General features: G+C 61.2%; 1 protein-coding gene across 2 annotated transcripts in view; it reads right to left on the bottom strand.

Moving 5' to 3' along the window:
• Positions 1-828: 828 nt before the first annotated feature.
• UNK (unk zinc finger) overlaps positions 829-15,575 on the bottom strand; it is a 28,717-nt gene continuing 13,970 nt past the window's right edge. Inside the window, exons 2-16 of one of the 2 annotated variants that reach the window (XM_037158028.2) lie at positions 14,198-14,407; positions 13,102-13,278; positions 12,865-12,995; positions 12,207-12,342; positions 11,664-11,781; positions 10,441-10,525; positions 9,290-9,432; positions 8,700-8,900; positions 8,094-8,159; positions 7,446-7,620; positions 6,470-6,571; positions 6,169-6,357; positions 3,583-3,764; positions 2,832-3,089; positions 829-2,268 (exon numbers count right to left, since the gene is read on the bottom strand). In XM_037158028.2, coding sequence (XP_037013923.2) covers positions 2,113-2,268; positions 2,832-3,089; positions 3,583-3,764; positions 6,169-6,357; positions 6,470-6,571; positions 7,446-7,620; positions 8,094-8,159; positions 8,700-8,900; positions 9,290-9,432; positions 10,441-10,525; positions 11,664-11,781; positions 12,207-12,342; positions 12,865-12,995; positions 13,102-13,278; positions 14,198-14,407 — 2,329 coding nt within the window. In that variant the 3' untranslated portion in view covers positions 829-2,112. The remainder of the gene's footprint in view (positions 2,269-2,831; positions 3,090-3,582; positions 3,765-6,168; positions 6,358-6,469; positions 6,572-7,445; positions 7,621-8,093; positions 8,160-8,699; positions 8,901-9,289; positions 9,433-10,440; positions 10,526-11,663; positions 11,782-12,206; positions 12,343-12,864; positions 12,996-13,101; positions 13,279-14,197; positions 14,408-15,575) is intronic. The other variant, XM_037158030.2, reaches the window with a different exon arrangement.

The following is a 15,575-nucleotide window of genomic DNA, read 5'->3' as shown; positions in this document are numbered from 1 at the left end:
GGCTTCGAACAAAACAGTACCCGGCACATCCATTTCTGTGGCTGCTGCCCTGCACGGGCCTGGGACTCCGGGGGCAGCACCGTGAGTGGGGGCCTGCCTGGGGGACAGAGACCTGTGTGCTGTCTGTCACAGCCCGAGACCCAGGTGCCATTCTACCCGCAGCGTAGTCACCCCCTGCTCAGCCTCTGAGCCCGCACGAGCGAGACGTGCAGGCGCTCTCAGGTATCTCCACGGCCCCTTGCAGCTCGAGACCTCGGGGATCCACACGAATCCACACGAGAGGGCAGCCCACGGCCGTGTTCCCTCACACCCACGTAACAGGCTGGCCGAGAGCAGGGGGAGGGGAGAGGTGGCTGAAAGCTGGGGACCGTCTGCCCTCAGGGGGGAGGGGGCAGGGGCAGGGGCAGGGGCCAGGCAGGCCAGCTCCTCTGGGGCCACCTTTCCCTTCCTGGGTTTGTGAGAAGGCACAGTGTGTTCGTTCCTCTGAGAACCACTAGGGGCCCTGCTGACTTCTGGAAAGCAGCAGGTGAGCCAGCAGCAGCTGTCCATTGGACCCACAGGAGGAAAGTGGTGGGCCAGGGGGTCTCTGTCCTGGGCTCATGGTCCCCACATCAGCTGTAGTGGGCCTGGCTCGGACAAGTACTGGATCCGGGGGAGCCCTGGGGCCTCTGCGGCCACCTGGCCACACGGCAGAGGTCAGGGCACAGCCGTGTCTTTGGTGGAGGGCGTGCCCAGCCCAGGTGGGGCCGGAACCTGGGCTGGGCCACCTACTGTTCGGAGGCCTGAACCCAGCCCCACCCACTTCCCCCAATGCAAACAAGCTACCGCTGCAAGTTCATGTTTTATTTCCAATAGTTTTGGAGCTTTGTTGATTTTTGCATTTTTGTAAAAAAGGAAAGTTTTCACTTAATTCGTTGAAAGCCCTTTCGTGCTGAGCCCAAGGGGGGGAAGGGCTGGGACCAGACCCTCTGAAGCCCTCTTGCTCCCACCCCAGACACCAGCGCTGGGAGTGGGGTGGCTTCTCCCCTACCCACTCTGCCCTCCCGTCCCGCCGCATCTCTCTGTACAGAACGAGTTTTAGAACGGAAGCTAAAACACACTACACATCGGACAGGCACACACACACGCACACAGGCGTCCGTGCCGCACAGGGCAGGACGTCAGCTGCACTCGGAGAGCACCAAGGAATGCATACGGGGCCCCTCAGGGAGGGGGCAGGGCCTGAGCCCCTGGTCCTCACGGTCTGCAGACCCTCCCTACCGATTGCCCTGCTAGCTGCCAGAGGGAGGGGTGGGGAGCACGGGGGCAGGGGGCTGTGCCAGAAGAGGAGGGACAGCTGGGGGTGATAGGGCAGTGCCGGCCTGGTAGGTGGCCCTGGGGCCAGGGAGGCTGCTCCCAAGACCCCAGGGAGAGGACTGAGGCTTAGCCCCTGCCTCGGGAACCTGAGGGGTGGAACTCCTGAGCCTTGACCCTCAAGGGGCTTCAAGGGCCCAGGGCAGGAGCTCAGGAGTGGGCTGCTCAGGCCAGTCCCAAACTGAATACACATCTGGTAAAGCTGGGAGCTAGGCTGGCCTGGAGCCCTGGCCCACCCCTCGGGCCTCACTGCCAGGAACTTGGTCTGCCTGGGGCCTGCAAGCCCTGGCTCTTGCCCTGGCCTGGGGAGGCGGGTGAACAGGGCCCGCCCTGAAGGCGAGTCCCCTCCCCTCGGCCCCGTCCAGCTTCCCATCCTTCCCTGCTCAGGCCTCAAGAAGTTAAAAATAGTTAGTTCCTACATAAAAAAGAGAAACAGATTCCCTGCCAAAGGGCTGGTGGGAGAAGAGGGGAAAGTGGGTCAGGTGGGGAGTGGGCAGAGGGAGGACTGCAAAACAGTTGCTTCTTTTAAAAAGTGCTTGGTAAGTCTGTTTTAAAGTGTGTGTCTATACCTGTGTAGAGATATACACACAGACACTGTTCACACTGGCCGCCCACGCACACCTGCACACGCACAGAATGTATACATATACATAATCATATACATATACATGTACATACATACATACATACATACATATATATACTTTAAAAAGTCCTAGGTGGGAAGAGCTGAGCCAGGCCGGGGCCGGGCCCGCGGGGTCACGACTGCAGCGCGTGGGCCCGGCCCGGATGGCAGACGGGACACTCGCTGACCTCGGCGCACAGCTCGCACAGCACGGCGTGTTGGCACGGCAGCACCGCTCGGTTCTGCTCCTGACACTTAAGGCATTTCACCGACTGCATGTGGAACACGGCCTGTGGGGAGCGGGATGCCCAGGTCACAGGCCTGGCCGGAGCGGCAGGCGGGCACTGAGGCACAGAGCCCCGAGGGCTGCTCAAGGCCGTGCTCTGCGGCCCCCAGCCTGAGGGCTTTTCCTCCCACTGATCTTGTAGTGACCCTCGGCCCCTGGAGAGGGCAGTGGTGTGCCCGAGGCTGCAGCCACAGGTGGGGCTATGATGCCAAAGGCCTGCTGAAGGAAAGACTTCTTTCCACTGTTCGAGGTTCCCTGGGGGACCAGCAGGGAACATAGGGACGCAGACAGAAGGGCCCTGGGGACCCAGCTAGTCTGCCGTGTCTCCTCCTTGTGCAGCGCTCAGAGCCCAGGAAACGCTAATTTGGCTCAGATCACACCCACCTTCCAAAGTGCCCCTTCCCACCTCCCCCAGGAGTGGCGTGCCCTCCCGAGCTCTGGGCCAGCTTTGGGGCAGGAGCTCGCAGGAGGGCAGCAGGCCCCACAGCAGTGTGGGCCCCTGAATCCTAGCCCTGGCTGTGGCCATGTATACTCCCACCCTGGGCTCCCCAACCCTCCTGGGCTGACCTTGTCCACCTGCTCCAGGCGGGCCCGCAGCTGCTTCTGGAGGGAGTAGAGGGTGGAGAGGGAGAGGGCCTCCAGGTCGGAGAAGGCGGGCAGGGCCTGCGGGTCGGGCCCCGAGTGCAGCCGCTGCAGCTCCTCCTGCAGCTTCTTCACCTGCACCTCCATCGCGTCCCGCTGCTCGCGGGCCAGCTCGCACTCAGCGCCGGCCGTACTGGCCCGCTCACCGGCCTCCTCTGCCTCCTTCTTCCAGGCATCACAAGCCTGTAGGCCAAACATGCAGAGCACGTCATGATGGTCCCCAGCCCCACCCAGAGCATATTTCTGGGGGCCTGCATGAGCCACTGTGGCTGTGGGGCTGCTGGGAGCAGTGGGTCAGCGGTCTGGGGAGGAGGCAGGGAGGGAGCCGCCACTGTCTGAAGAGAAGATAGGTTTCAGGACCTGTAAGAGACCCTCTGTGGGCAGGGAAGAGGGCTGAGCCTGGCCAGAGGGCCCACCCTTGAAGCCTGGACTTGAGCCCTGGAGAGTCAGGGCTTCTTGGGAGAGACCAGTGGTGTGGGGACCAGACCACATAAATGGCTCAGAGTTCTAGTTCTGGGACACCAGCCACCTGGGGTCTTGACAGGGGAAAGAACAAAACTGAGTCTCTGCTCTGTTCTCCAGGACCCCTGGCCTCCCCCACTCCCTGTGCCCTGGGCAAGAGGAGCATGAGCTGGGTGCCGCCAGGCCCTGGGAGGGCAGGAACGGGGCCCGGTACCTGCTTGGCCTGCTTCCAGGACTCCTCCCACTGCTTGATGGTACCGTTGGCTTCGTCCAGCTCTTGCTGAAGTCGGGCCAGCTCGGCAGCCCCTGGCCCTGACAGGAACGCAGGGGAAGTGCCCGGGGAGAAGCTTCCAGAGGCAAAGTGCTCCCAGATGCTGCTGTTCATCCCATTCAGACCTGCTCCAGGAAGGAGAGGAGCGTCAGTGCTCTCTCTGGAGGGCCCTGCCCGGCCCGCCCAGGGCTCCAAGGGCTGCTGCTCGAGGCATGACGGTGTCAGGCCGGAGCCCCGGGCAGGGATGTGCAGGTGCCGCAGCTGAGTCAGACCTACTGTGGTACCATCTGCTACCTGCCAGCTGCCACTTAAATTCTGAGTCTCAAGATCCTCATCTGCCAAACAGGGTGACCTGGGGGTTTGGGGAGACCTGTGGGGGAACCGCCTGTGAAGGCAGTGATTTGTGGAGACCTGAGGCTGGGTGGAGCGGAGACTTCTCGCACCCTGGGGTGAGGCCTGGGAGGAGATTCAGGAGAACGACGGGCTGGAGCCTCGGATGACGGCAGAGCTGGAGCAGCAAGGGCTCTAGGCCCTGCCCCCGTTTGGCGACAGTATGCGGAACCAGGACACAGCCAGGCCACCTGACCACCCCCCAGCCACCTCTTTCCAGTCTGCTTGCACATCACTCTCATGTGCCGCCCACCAGATGTCTGCAGACGTTGCTTGTGCCCCTGCTCTGTTGCCCGCAGGGCAGCCCCTACCTTCAGAGCAGGACCCACGCCCACCTGTCCTCATTCTGCCCACCCTATTCTTCTAGTGACGTCCTTCTGGCTTCCTTTCCCACTAATCCCGCCAGGATGTTCTGGAACCAGACGGATTTAAGACAGTGTCCCTAAGACACACTGGTGTACCCACAGTGCGACGGACAGCTCCTGGGTAGAGCTCATGTGGGGTGTGCGGTCTCTGAGCCTGTCTGACCTGTCCTGGGGTGGGAGCCCAGGGCCACCTCCCCGACACACCGTCCCAGCTCTGCCCAAGCACTTCCATACCCAGGTGGCCTTTAACCTCTTGGAGAGGAGCCACCCCCCAGAGATGGCCCTCCTGACCACATCTAGGTATGGTCCCCCGTTCTGAACCCCAGCCCCAGCCCTCTGACTCCACACAGCAGCTCCAAGTACGAGCTAACGTCTGTCCCTGCCACCCCCAGAGGCCATGGCGCCACGCCGGCAGGCACTGCTGAGCTCACACTGTGCCTACAGAACCGTGCAATAACCACACAGAGGAGGAGTGGATGTGTGGCCAGTAAGCCGCCGGCATATGGGACAAGTCAGGGAAACGGAAGACAAAGCACTTGAGCCCTGGCTGGTGTGGCTCAGTGGACTGAGCACCGGCCTGCGAACCAAAGGGTCACCGGTTCGACGCCCAGTCAGGGCACGCCCATGTTGCAGGCCAGGTCCCCAGTGTGGGACATGTGAGAGACAACCACATATTGATGTTTCTCTCCCTCTCTTTCTCCTTCCTTTCCTCTCTCTAAAAATAAATAAATAAACAAAATCTTTAAAACAAGACAAAGCATTTGAAGCCGTCAGTGCCAACACAGAAGGGCGCTCAGGGACATACAGCACAGCACGGGAGTGTAGTCGATGCTACTGCAGTGACCACGTGCCACGCGGGGCCAGGTGGGGATGGAACTGTCAGGGGACCACTGTAAAGTATACGGTCGTCTAACCACTACCGCTGTACACCTGAAACTCACACGAGTGTCCACTGTAAATGAAAAAAGACCAGACGAGCCTGAAAAGCACTGAGACATCACTGTGCTGCCCTGATCTCTGGAGGGAGACGGGGAAGGCCTCAACCTGGTGAGTCAGTGGCTCCGCGTGCCTGGGACACCTCACACCCCCCGAGAGGAATTTCCAAGCTCCTCAGAGAGCAGCAGGGTGGGGACGGAAGAGGAGCCACTGCTGTTTTCAAGAGGCAGCAGGCTGGGCGCTTGCTGTTTTGCTGTCACCTCCGTGCGCAGGCAAGCCAGTGCCCGCAGGCAGGGAGATGAGGACCCTGTGCGTGGCAGGTAGCGGGGCCTGCAGGCCTGCAGCCCACACTCTCACCACTCACTAGGCCTTGCCTGCCCCTCCCTGGTCCCTTGCCTGCAGGAAGGCCACCCCGCACCTGGGCTGTGCCATTCAGATCTTTCCCTTGGCCTCCTGGGAACCTGGCTGTAGCCAGCCCGCCTCCGGGAGCCCCGGCTCCTGGGTGGAACTGGCACCCTGGTGCCAAGAGCAGAAGTGGGCTCCAGTGGCTCTGAGCAGCCACTTCTCACTGTGCACTGGCCCTGTGCCTTGACCTTCACCTGAGCCTCACCGCCACTTCCAAGGTAGGTGCTGCCACCACACCTGTTTCGCAGCAGAAGAAAGGAAGGCTGAGTAGCTTGTCCAAGATCACACAGCTCAGGGAGTCGTGGGACAGTGACCTGATTAAGCCCCTGCCCTCACCACCTTTCTGCTCTGCTCTGGCTGTGGACAGAGGCCCAGGCACTCTCCAAAGCCCAGGTTCCCGCCCCAGGTCTCAGCGAGCTGCGCCCATGCTCACCCAAAGACCCATGGGATGCCGAGGTCCCCAAAAACGTGTTTTCTGACTGGCTCAGGTGGGCCTGGGGCTGCTGCAGGAAATGTGAGGAGAGGCTGACAGGAGGGGACGGGGACGCCGAGTGGAAGGAGGCAGAGCTGCCCAAGGAGCCAGGGATGTTCACGGGTGCAGAGCTCTGCAGCAAACTGCCACCTGCACGAGAGGCCAGGAGGGCGGGCCGAGTGAGGGCAGGAAGCCATTCGGGGCCGGCCAGGCGGACCCCTGGCGCCCTCCCACACCACCCTGCCCACCCACAACCCAGTACCGATTGTGATGCTGCCCGGGTGGGGAACTGTGCTGTTATCGAAAGTCTTCTCCAGGGCGGCCACCCCAAACTCATTCAGGTCCAGGTCGTCCAGGGCAGACTCTAGGGACAGAGCGACCAGGGTCTGAGCCTCCCAGCCTCTGGGGGCACAAACCCCGCAGTTCCAGGCCTTGCCTCACGGACCCGCCTGTCCCTCCCTACCTCCTTTCCTACCCCACCTCATCTTCTCGCTCAGGTCTCACTGGGCTGCTCCTCTCCCGAGCCCCTGCCTCTGCTGGCTGCTCCTCGTCACACCAACCCGACGCCCTGCCAAGTCCAGCTCGGACGGCTGTTCTCTGAGGCCTACTTTGGTATCCAAGGGGAACCGAGGCCCAGCTGGGGTTCCTGCCTCGGACAGAGGTCTTGCCTCTTGGCGCTACGGTGCATGTCTTGCCCTGGGCCCGCTGGGGGCAGGCCCGTCTCTGGGCCTTCAGCAACTAATGTGCAACAGAAGCGTGACAAATGTGCACTGCCCTTTGCTGAGCTAGGCCGCAGGTGGGAGCAGTGACCCCCTGAAGTCATGGACAAGGGTCTCCATGTCTGCACCCCCAGTCTCTGCACTAGGACCCAGCACAAAGTGGTTGCTGAAAGAGAAGAGCAGCGACTTCCGTGGCCAGGAAGGCGGAGGGCAGTCGTGCGGGCTGTTGGCTGCACGCGGAAGCCCGGCTGGGAGCAGGCATGGGAACTGAAGGATGCAAGTTGTGAGTGAGACCACATGTGCCTGGGGCAGGGGCACTTCTGACTTGCTGTGAGGGCAAGTCTCGGCCCGACACTTGGGTTTGCACCCCCCTCTGCTCAAAGGCCTGGGTGCCTACCCTGGCTCCCTCCAGTCAGATGTCTGACGTAGCCACATGCTGGTCCGAGTCTCACTCCAGAGACCTAGTGTCTCTGACACCGGACCCAGTCCTGCACTTGGCAATGGAAATGTCCTAATTACCTATGACTGACTCTACCGTGTCGCTGGTGGGGTAGAAGGGCAGAGCATTTGCATTCATGCCAGGGACGCTGCTGGTGCCCGCGGGGCTAGGGGGAGTAGCTGCCAGGCTGGAGGTGATGCTAGAAGAGATGCTTGAGGTCAGGGGGCTGCCCACGGGGAGGATGCCCAGCATGTCCTGCAATGAGAGAGCGAGGAGAGGCAATGGGATGCCCGCCCGGAAGGCCAGGGGATGGAGACGGGGGATGGGTGGGGAAGAAGGACACGGGGCACCCCAGCCCTTGTCTGGGTGCCCCCATGCCCACAGGGGGCCCCGCCCACTCAACACCTAGTTGAGAGGCTAAAGTGAGAGGGGTGCAGCTGAGGGTGCAGGGCCCACTCACCCCTACCATCCTGCACAGGGTGGGGAGCAGTGAGTCCAGTGCCTGGCGTAGTGCAGACGTTCAGTACGTAGTCTGTGATGGACTGATGGGTGAGTCTGGGGAAAGGGGCTCCAGGGCCTGACCTACCCTCTCTGGACTGGGGCCAGGGCCCCCTTGGTCCTGCCCTCAGCTTGTGGGGAAAGCACGCCCCCCCATCTCTGCAGCCTCCTGAGGTTCTGGGCCCGACCCATGCACAGCAGGTGCCAGAAGGGAGCCGAGAAATTGATACCTGTTTGGGCTGAAGCAGAGGCTGCTCTTGACTCCTGGGCTCTAGTGAGTGGGGTTTTAACTTGGCCTGAGAGCAGAGGTTGGAGAACAGGAGGTGAGTGTGATACCTGCAGAGCCCAGGGTCCCCCCAACCCACCTCAGCTCACTGAGACTGCAGGTACCAGGGGCCTGGCGCCTGCAGTCCCTTCACCCACATGCACCCCACTCTCCCTCTATGCCCCCACTGCTCCCACCACCCTAGAAACCACGGGGGCTGCTCCTCCCCACCGACTCCAAGCCTCAGATGAGCCCGTCGGGGACAGCCTCTGTCCTGCGCACAGCTCTGCCACATCAAGGCAGCACAGGGCAGGGAAGGGAAGGGACATGGGGTCAGGAGACCACTGTGGGCACCCCGGCTGCCCCGTGGGCCACTCTGGTGCCAGGTGGGGCACTCAGCCTCTCCAGCCTGCCTGTCTCTGTGTGTGTGGGACGGGAGGCCTTGCCTGCTGTGCTCAGTCTTGAGGAGACTGGGGACAGGGGCTTCCTAGCTCCCAGTCACGCCGCCCAGAGCAGGACAGCCCTCCATGGAGAAGGCTGACCCCGTCGGACTGCTCTTCTCATCACTTACCTGGCATTTGAAATTCTTCAGGAACTCGGTTCCCACCTGGTCTTCCCTCTCGAAGCCGGGAGCCTTCTTATAGCTGCCGGGGGCGAGGCCAGACTCCCCAGGGAAGACGATGCCCTCCAGGTTCGGGGGCTTCCTCAGGGAGCCCGGGGGGGAGCCGCAGAGGTTGGAGGGGCTGCCTAGGCTGCTGTTTCTGCAGAGGAGCTGCGGAGAAGGGGGGCAGTGGGCCTGTGGGCGACCCTCCTGCCCTCCTCGGGGGAGCTGCTTCAGCAGCAGAAAATGCCTTCCACTCCCCCTGCCAGTGGGCACAACTGCCACCTGGGAGACCTAGAACCTCGTGAGGGAACTGTGTGTGTATGTGGGGGGAGTGGCGACAGAAGGCTTTGTCCCTTCTCCCCACCCTACCCGGGCTAACGCAGGCTCTGGGGACACTAACCACCCCCTCTCCCCACTTAACAGAGAAAAGAACCCTGGTGCAGAAGGCAGAACCCCAAGGCTTCCCCCAAGCACAGGCTGAGGGGGTGGGGGGCATGAGAAGCAGGTGCTGGTTCCCGGGTGGCCTGGCGCCCACCCGCCCCCGGACGGGCACGTACTGCACTGAGGTCAGGGGCGTGCGGGCTGGAAGGGCTCACGGGCACCGAGTCTCCGGCGGCCGACGGCATGTATAGGCCGGGGCCCGGCTGAGTGGGGCTGGGCATGGCCGAGGAGGGCTGCAGGTCCTCGCTGAGGGGCGGCTCTGCAAGAGACGGCGGCAGAGTGTCCACAGGCTCCTGAGCCGGAAGTGCCTCTGGGTCCCTTTCAGAGGACCATGCATCCCCCTGTATGTAAAGGGAAGGCTCCTACCTTGTTTCTATCAATATCGTGTACTGAGCACTTACTAGGTGCCACGTGAGTGGTACCAATTGTGAATCTTCAGTGACTGGAAGACACAAGTAATCTCATGGTCTCCATTTTACAGACAAGGAACCTGAGGCTCAGAGAGACCCGGCAACAGAAGAACTGGGATTCAAACCCCGATCGGTACAACTCCAAAGCCGGAACCGTGAATCGGTTCTCTGTGCTGCCTCCACCGGGGGCCGCAGTGCCCAAGGCTGGGGACCACCTCTGTGCCGAGAACGTGCTTCCCTCTCCCAGGGCCCTCAGTCCACTTTTCACTCTAATGCCAGAGAGACGGTCAGGCCTGGGCAGAGGCGAAGGACAGCCAGGGCGGTGGCTCGGGCGGACACGGGCTATGACGGGGCCCCATCTGCGCCGGGCAGCGTGGTCTAGAGTGCCGCATGCAGGTGGGGCTGCACTGTCCAGCACGGCAGCCCCGAGCCACGTGGGGCTGCGGGCACTCAGGGTGTGTCTGCTCTGAACTGAGACACGCAGCTGCTGTTCCAACGCCAGCTTTCAGTGACATTTTGGATAAAGCAGTAAAATATCTTGATGGTTTTCTGTATGTTTTTTGAAATATCACTTTATAATGAAGTAAATAAAGACATGTTGTTCAAATTAATTTAGCCTATCTGTTTTGCTTATTTTCACATGGTAACTACAGTATCTAAAGCGACACAAGCAAGCTGCATCGTTCCGACTGCATAGCTCCACTCTCAACGCCATGAGCGCTCCGCCAGGCGTGTGGCCCGAGTGGCTGCTGGGACCTGCCTAGTGGGCTCTGGGGGATGCCCCCGCCCCCAAGCCTCAGCAGAGGGTGGGGGGAGGGCAGACAGGACACTGCCTCAGGTCAGTGGGAGCAGCTTACGTTCTACGTGGGCAAAGGCGCAGAAGGGTCCTCGGGGACAGCTGCCCGACTGCTGCATGTCGTTGCACTTGGTGGATTTATAGATCTGGAGGGACAGGGCAGAGCAGAGGCAGCTCAGGCTGGGGCCGAGAGGGCCAGGCAGGCGCGGGTGCCTGGGCGTGGGCAGGTCAGCTTACTAAGGAGCTCCTTTCTCCTCCCTACTCCACACCGCTTCTCCGGGTCTTTCCCTACCGACTTCCTGCTCAAACCCTGCAGCAGACACGATCGCCCTGTGTGAAGAGTGCCCTCCCTCCTGGGGTCAGAGGTCCAACCGGCCCTGACTCAGCCCTCAAAGAGAGCCTGTCTATGCTGCTTTACACCCAGGGCCTCGTTTTGGCCAGAGCTGCAACCTCTAAACCCAGCTCTGAGCACTCGGAAAACTAAGATCACAGGCAGCTTGGGTAGGGGTCTGGGTTGGGACCTACACTCAGGTAACTTTCTTCTTATTTAGAGAGGGGGGAAAAGGAGGGAGAAAAACATCAATGTGTGCTTGCCTATTGCACGACCCCCCGCACCTGGGTACCTGGCCCACAACCCAGGCATGTGCCCTGACTGGGAATTGAATGGGTGTCCCTTTGGTTTGCAGGCTGGAGCTCAGTCCACTGAGCCACACCAGCCAGCACTTGATCTAAGTTTCCACCCTGCTGTCCACAGTCCCTGTAAGGCAGCCTGTTCATGTGTCTACTGCAGCACGTCCTGGTCTCCATGCAACAAGGGGAAGAGACAGCATGTGCCTCTAGGCATCTGACACAAGATCTCGGGACACGGAATACGGCTCAGGGCACACCATAAGGGCAGGGGGCTGGGGATCTGTGGCAGGGAGGCTACTTGTACCCTAGGCTCTGGTCTGGAACAGGGCAAATATTCAGGGCTTTCTTATTTTTTCATCTGGGTGTCACTGGATTATAACCACCATGAGTAATGCAAAAGAGCAGCCAGGGCACTGGGCCCAGTCCAGGCCCTCTCTGTTGGAGGCCAGTGGGAGGTCTGGGCTGGGAACAGAGGGCTGCGTGGTGAGCATGGGCGCAAACGAGGGAAGCTGCCCAGTTAAGGAGCAGGGCTCCTTCAGGCACTGCTGGATGGGGAGCCCATGGCTCCGAGTCCTTCTGCCAGGATGGAGTCCAGGTGCGCTCTGCTTTGCAGCTGCCTACCCCACAAAGGCCCAGCCCGGCTCCCAGGCCCACCTCCGGGTGGAACTGCTGCTCCGTGCGGGTGTGGCAGTACTGACAGGCATCTCCATTCTCACACTTGCCGGGGTCTCCCCACTCATCCCCGTGTTTCACGTTTGGACACGGTGATGACCTGGTCCAATGAGAGGGTAGGGTCACATGGATGTCAGGGGGGAGATGACCTAGGGGGCGCCAATGAGACCAGACCCCAGCCCCACAGGGCCGGAAGCCTGGCTGTGCGGCACTGGCCCAGCTTTGCTTCCTCAGCCAGGTCCTCCCACTGAGCACTGTGCAGCCCAAGACGGCCGGGTGGTGGTCACCGCCACACTTTCTGCACATGGCGTGGCCCCAGCAGACCCCTCTGCATCGGAACTGAAGGGGCCTCAGAGAAGGCCGGGTCCCGCATCCTCAGGCCATGAGAGGAGGCTCTGGCAGGCCCCCCAGAGCTCTGCTACTCTGACTATCCCCCTGTACCTGGGCCTCCCTGCATCCCTGCAACATAATGGGAGCAGCCTCTGCTGGGACCCACCCCTCACCTCCCGTCTCCCCACAGCTGACCTGTATTTGTGTTTCCGGGGACTCCGTCGCCGGTCCTTGCTATTGTGGTAGTAGGGGCAGGCGTAGCCCTGGCGGCACAGCCGTGGGGGCTTCTTGCATGGCTCCGTCTTATAGTTCCCCAGCACGTAAGTGGTCTCTACACAGAGGCCAGAGGCAGGGGTGAGGTGGATGGCGTGGGGGCGGGAAGGAGGAGCCGCTGGGAAGGGTCTGGGAGCGGAGGCTTCCATGAGGTATAAGCGGGGGCCACCCTTCCATAGGTCAAAGTCAGGACCGAGATAGCCCAGGGCAGAAAGAGAGTGGATGCTGTCCTCCACCCCTGGGGATACTCTCAGCTCCCAGGGTAAGAAAAGTGCCCTTAGGAGGTTTGAGAACACACATACACATGCACCCTTTACATGCACAAGCATGTATGTGTGAAGCCGTGAGAAATCTGGGGTGCAACTGGGATGATGGGAATAGGGCAAGGTGTGTCTGGAGAAACCCCCCTAGTAAATCCCCCGACCCCTGGGACAGTGTTTGGCTGGATGTGAGGTGGAGACGTGAGCACCTCCCAGCAGGGGTGGCAGTGACCCACGTCCTTGGGGCAGCTCTGGGTGGGAGAGGGGTGGGGACAGACGCCTGGCAGGAGGAGCATGGCAACCTGCACGGCCACCTTCACCTTGCCACCTCGGCTCTTCACTGAGGATTTTTTCTATCATGGCGTGGCTTGCAGCCCCAGCAGATGGGCCCTCTGTGCTGCCTTCCACCGTGGGCTGGCCATTCTGCAAGGCCTCCATGGCCTGCAGCTCCCTGGGAGAAGACAGAGCACGTGGGGAAGGGGCATGAGGGGAGGAGCCAGGGCGCCGGTCCCCACCCAGCCCATAGTCCCGTGGGCCCAGCGTGGCGGCCAGCTTACCTGATGTCGTAGACGGGGGAGCGGAGGTCATGGGGCCCATGGGCGAAAGCACAGTGCAGGCCGTTTTTGGTGCAGTTGCCTTTCGAGTCAGTCTCGTGGATGCAGATTCCAGTTTTGTAGTAGCGCAGGTGGTACCTGCGTTCAGTGTCCCCTGTGGTCCTGTGCAGGAATGGGCACCTGCAACATGGAAGTGGGGCTGGTCACTTACCGGGCCCCTGCAGCCTGGGCTCCCAGCCCCGTCCTTCCCATGATCGGTCAGCGTGCCGATGTGGGTTGAGGAGGCAGGCAGCAACGAGCGCTGCAGCATCACGAAGCCACCCCCACTCCAGTCCATGCCGTAGCCTGAAGCGGAGCCAGCAGGGCCTGGCAATCCCACTTCAGCCTGCTCAGCACATCCTCCTAAAGGCTGTCCTGAAAAGCAGCTCTGGGAGGGGCAGGCGCTCCAGGGAGAAGACACACTGCCCAGACCAGGAGTCCCGGAGGAGCAGAGGCCTCATGCCCTGAGTGTGTCATTGGGCTGGGAGAGGGGCCAGCAAGCTGTGACCTCTGAGAGAGAGAGGTGTGCTGGTGCAGGGATGGGTCGGCAAGTCGTGCCCAGGGGAGCCACCTCTGTGAGGCTCAAAAACACGAATGGCAGGGTCAGTGAATTCCCCTCTCACTGAGGTTCCTCAGTTTGCCACCTCCGTGTCGTGCCATTTTTCAGTAGAGCATGATGGTAAAATCTTTAGGGTCAGCAACATGGGGACTGGAGAGGCTGTCTCTCTGCTGCTCCCTGCTTGGACTTGGGATGGGTAGTGGCAGTCTGCGGAGAGGGTTCTAGTGACCCTCAGGGGAACATGACAGAAGGCCCAGGGAGCCACTTTGGTTCGGAGATGTGGCCCTTAGGATTAGCAGAGGAAAGGCCTGTGCAGGGTTCCCCATGAGTGTGAAAGGAGAAGGGGCCACCTGGAGGCTGCAGGGTCTGAGCCCAGGGCTAGGCTGCAGCGCAGCCCCCAAGGCAGCCTCAGCTGGCCGCTCTGATTTTGCCAGGCCTACTCTGAGGGCACGTGACCCAGCAGACACGGGGCTCCCCCAGGGCAGGCTGGAGGACACTCACTCGTCGCCCTCTGGGCAGAGGCCCGTGGCCTCGTCGTACTTCGTGCAGTAGACGTCGGGGCTGTAGTTGAACGTGCCGTCCCGACGGCGGATGGACCGGCGGCGGCGCTGGTTCACGAAGTGCCAGTGGAAACAGGTATAGGGTCGATGCTGTGTGCATTTGTGTTGTACAAAGAGCGGGCACTGCTCTGTACGGAATTCCTTCAGGTACCTGCAGGGACAGCCCCACAGTTGGTGGGCCGGGAGCAGAGTGAAGTCCCTTGTTCCCCAGCAAGAAGTCGGCCATCAAAGTCCCCTGAGGGCCCTGTTCTGGGGTGCTAGTTTCATGACGACACTGGAAGAAGCCCAGAGCAAAGGCTGGACCGCAACATATGGATCTCTCCCCCTGCCCAAGTCCTAAGACAGCTGGAAGGGCAGGAACCATAGACTGTAGGGCTCTCAGCAATCAGCTGCCTGCCATGTGACCAGTGGAGGGTTTAGTCAGTGGCCTGTTCTCTGGGCCCTCCCTGAGGTCTCCTGCAAGGGCCGAAAGCAAGAGCTTGCAGAGCCCCCTTGACCTTCCCATGGGGACCTCTGCTGCCTGGGTCTGCCTGCTGATTTCAGAGGCCTCACCCATCCCAGGAGTGGTGCTGGGTCCCAGGCTGAGGGCTAGGGAGGCTGCTACTTTTGAGCTCAAAGCCCAGGTCACAGGTGTCCCTCTGGACTTCTGACTCACATAATTACTGTCCTACCCACCTCCCCCCAGAGACATTTCCTGGCACAACCCAGGTAAGTGTTTGGGAAGGAGTTAACATCAGAAGCATCTAAAGAAAATCTCCCTATCGACCTTGCCTGCCCCGCCGTCTCACAGATGAGCACCCACAGCAGCTGGGGCCATTACATCCTGGCTGACCTGGGGACCTGGGAGCTCTGACTGTCCGTATGGCCTCCTCCGGACCTTCGCCTCTCTTCTTTGCTCTGCATGTGACGGCCAAGACACCCCCAAAGCTCCTCTCCCAGGCCCCACCCCCTGGAGCGCCCCAGAGCCGCTTATCCCCTTATAAAACGTACCCCCCACCCATCTTCGTTCCCTGTGTCTGTGCAGAGGGTTTCTCAGGCTTGCCCCCACCCTGCAGGGAAACAGGTGAGCAGCGCAATTCTCTATGTGTTCCCTCACGCCTTAACCATGCAGGCAATAAACAGCTGGGGAGAGAGTATGTGATGTCAGCGAAGAGGAGGATGCTTCTAGAAGGTGCAGAAGAGAGTGTGGAAGGAGCAACAAACTGACCTGAAACAATGGTCTAGGCTTAGAGGACATGGGTCAAAGGCCAGAGGGTCCAGCCCACGTCTTTGGCTCATGCCAGGATACTCTGGGCCCACGGGAGGTGTGAGGACAGGTA

This window comes from Artibeus jamaicensis, unplaced genomic scaffold (assembly GCF_021234435.1).
Source record: "Artibeus jamaicensis isolate MK-2021 breed Jamaican fruit bat unplaced genomic scaffold, CSHL_Jam_final contig_2259, whole genome shotgun sequence".
Classification (NCBI taxonomy): Eukaryota; Metazoa; Chordata; class Mammalia; order Chiroptera; family Phyllostomidae; genus Artibeus; species Artibeus jamaicensis.
This window is presented reverse-complemented; position numbering and strand designations above follow the sequence as displayed.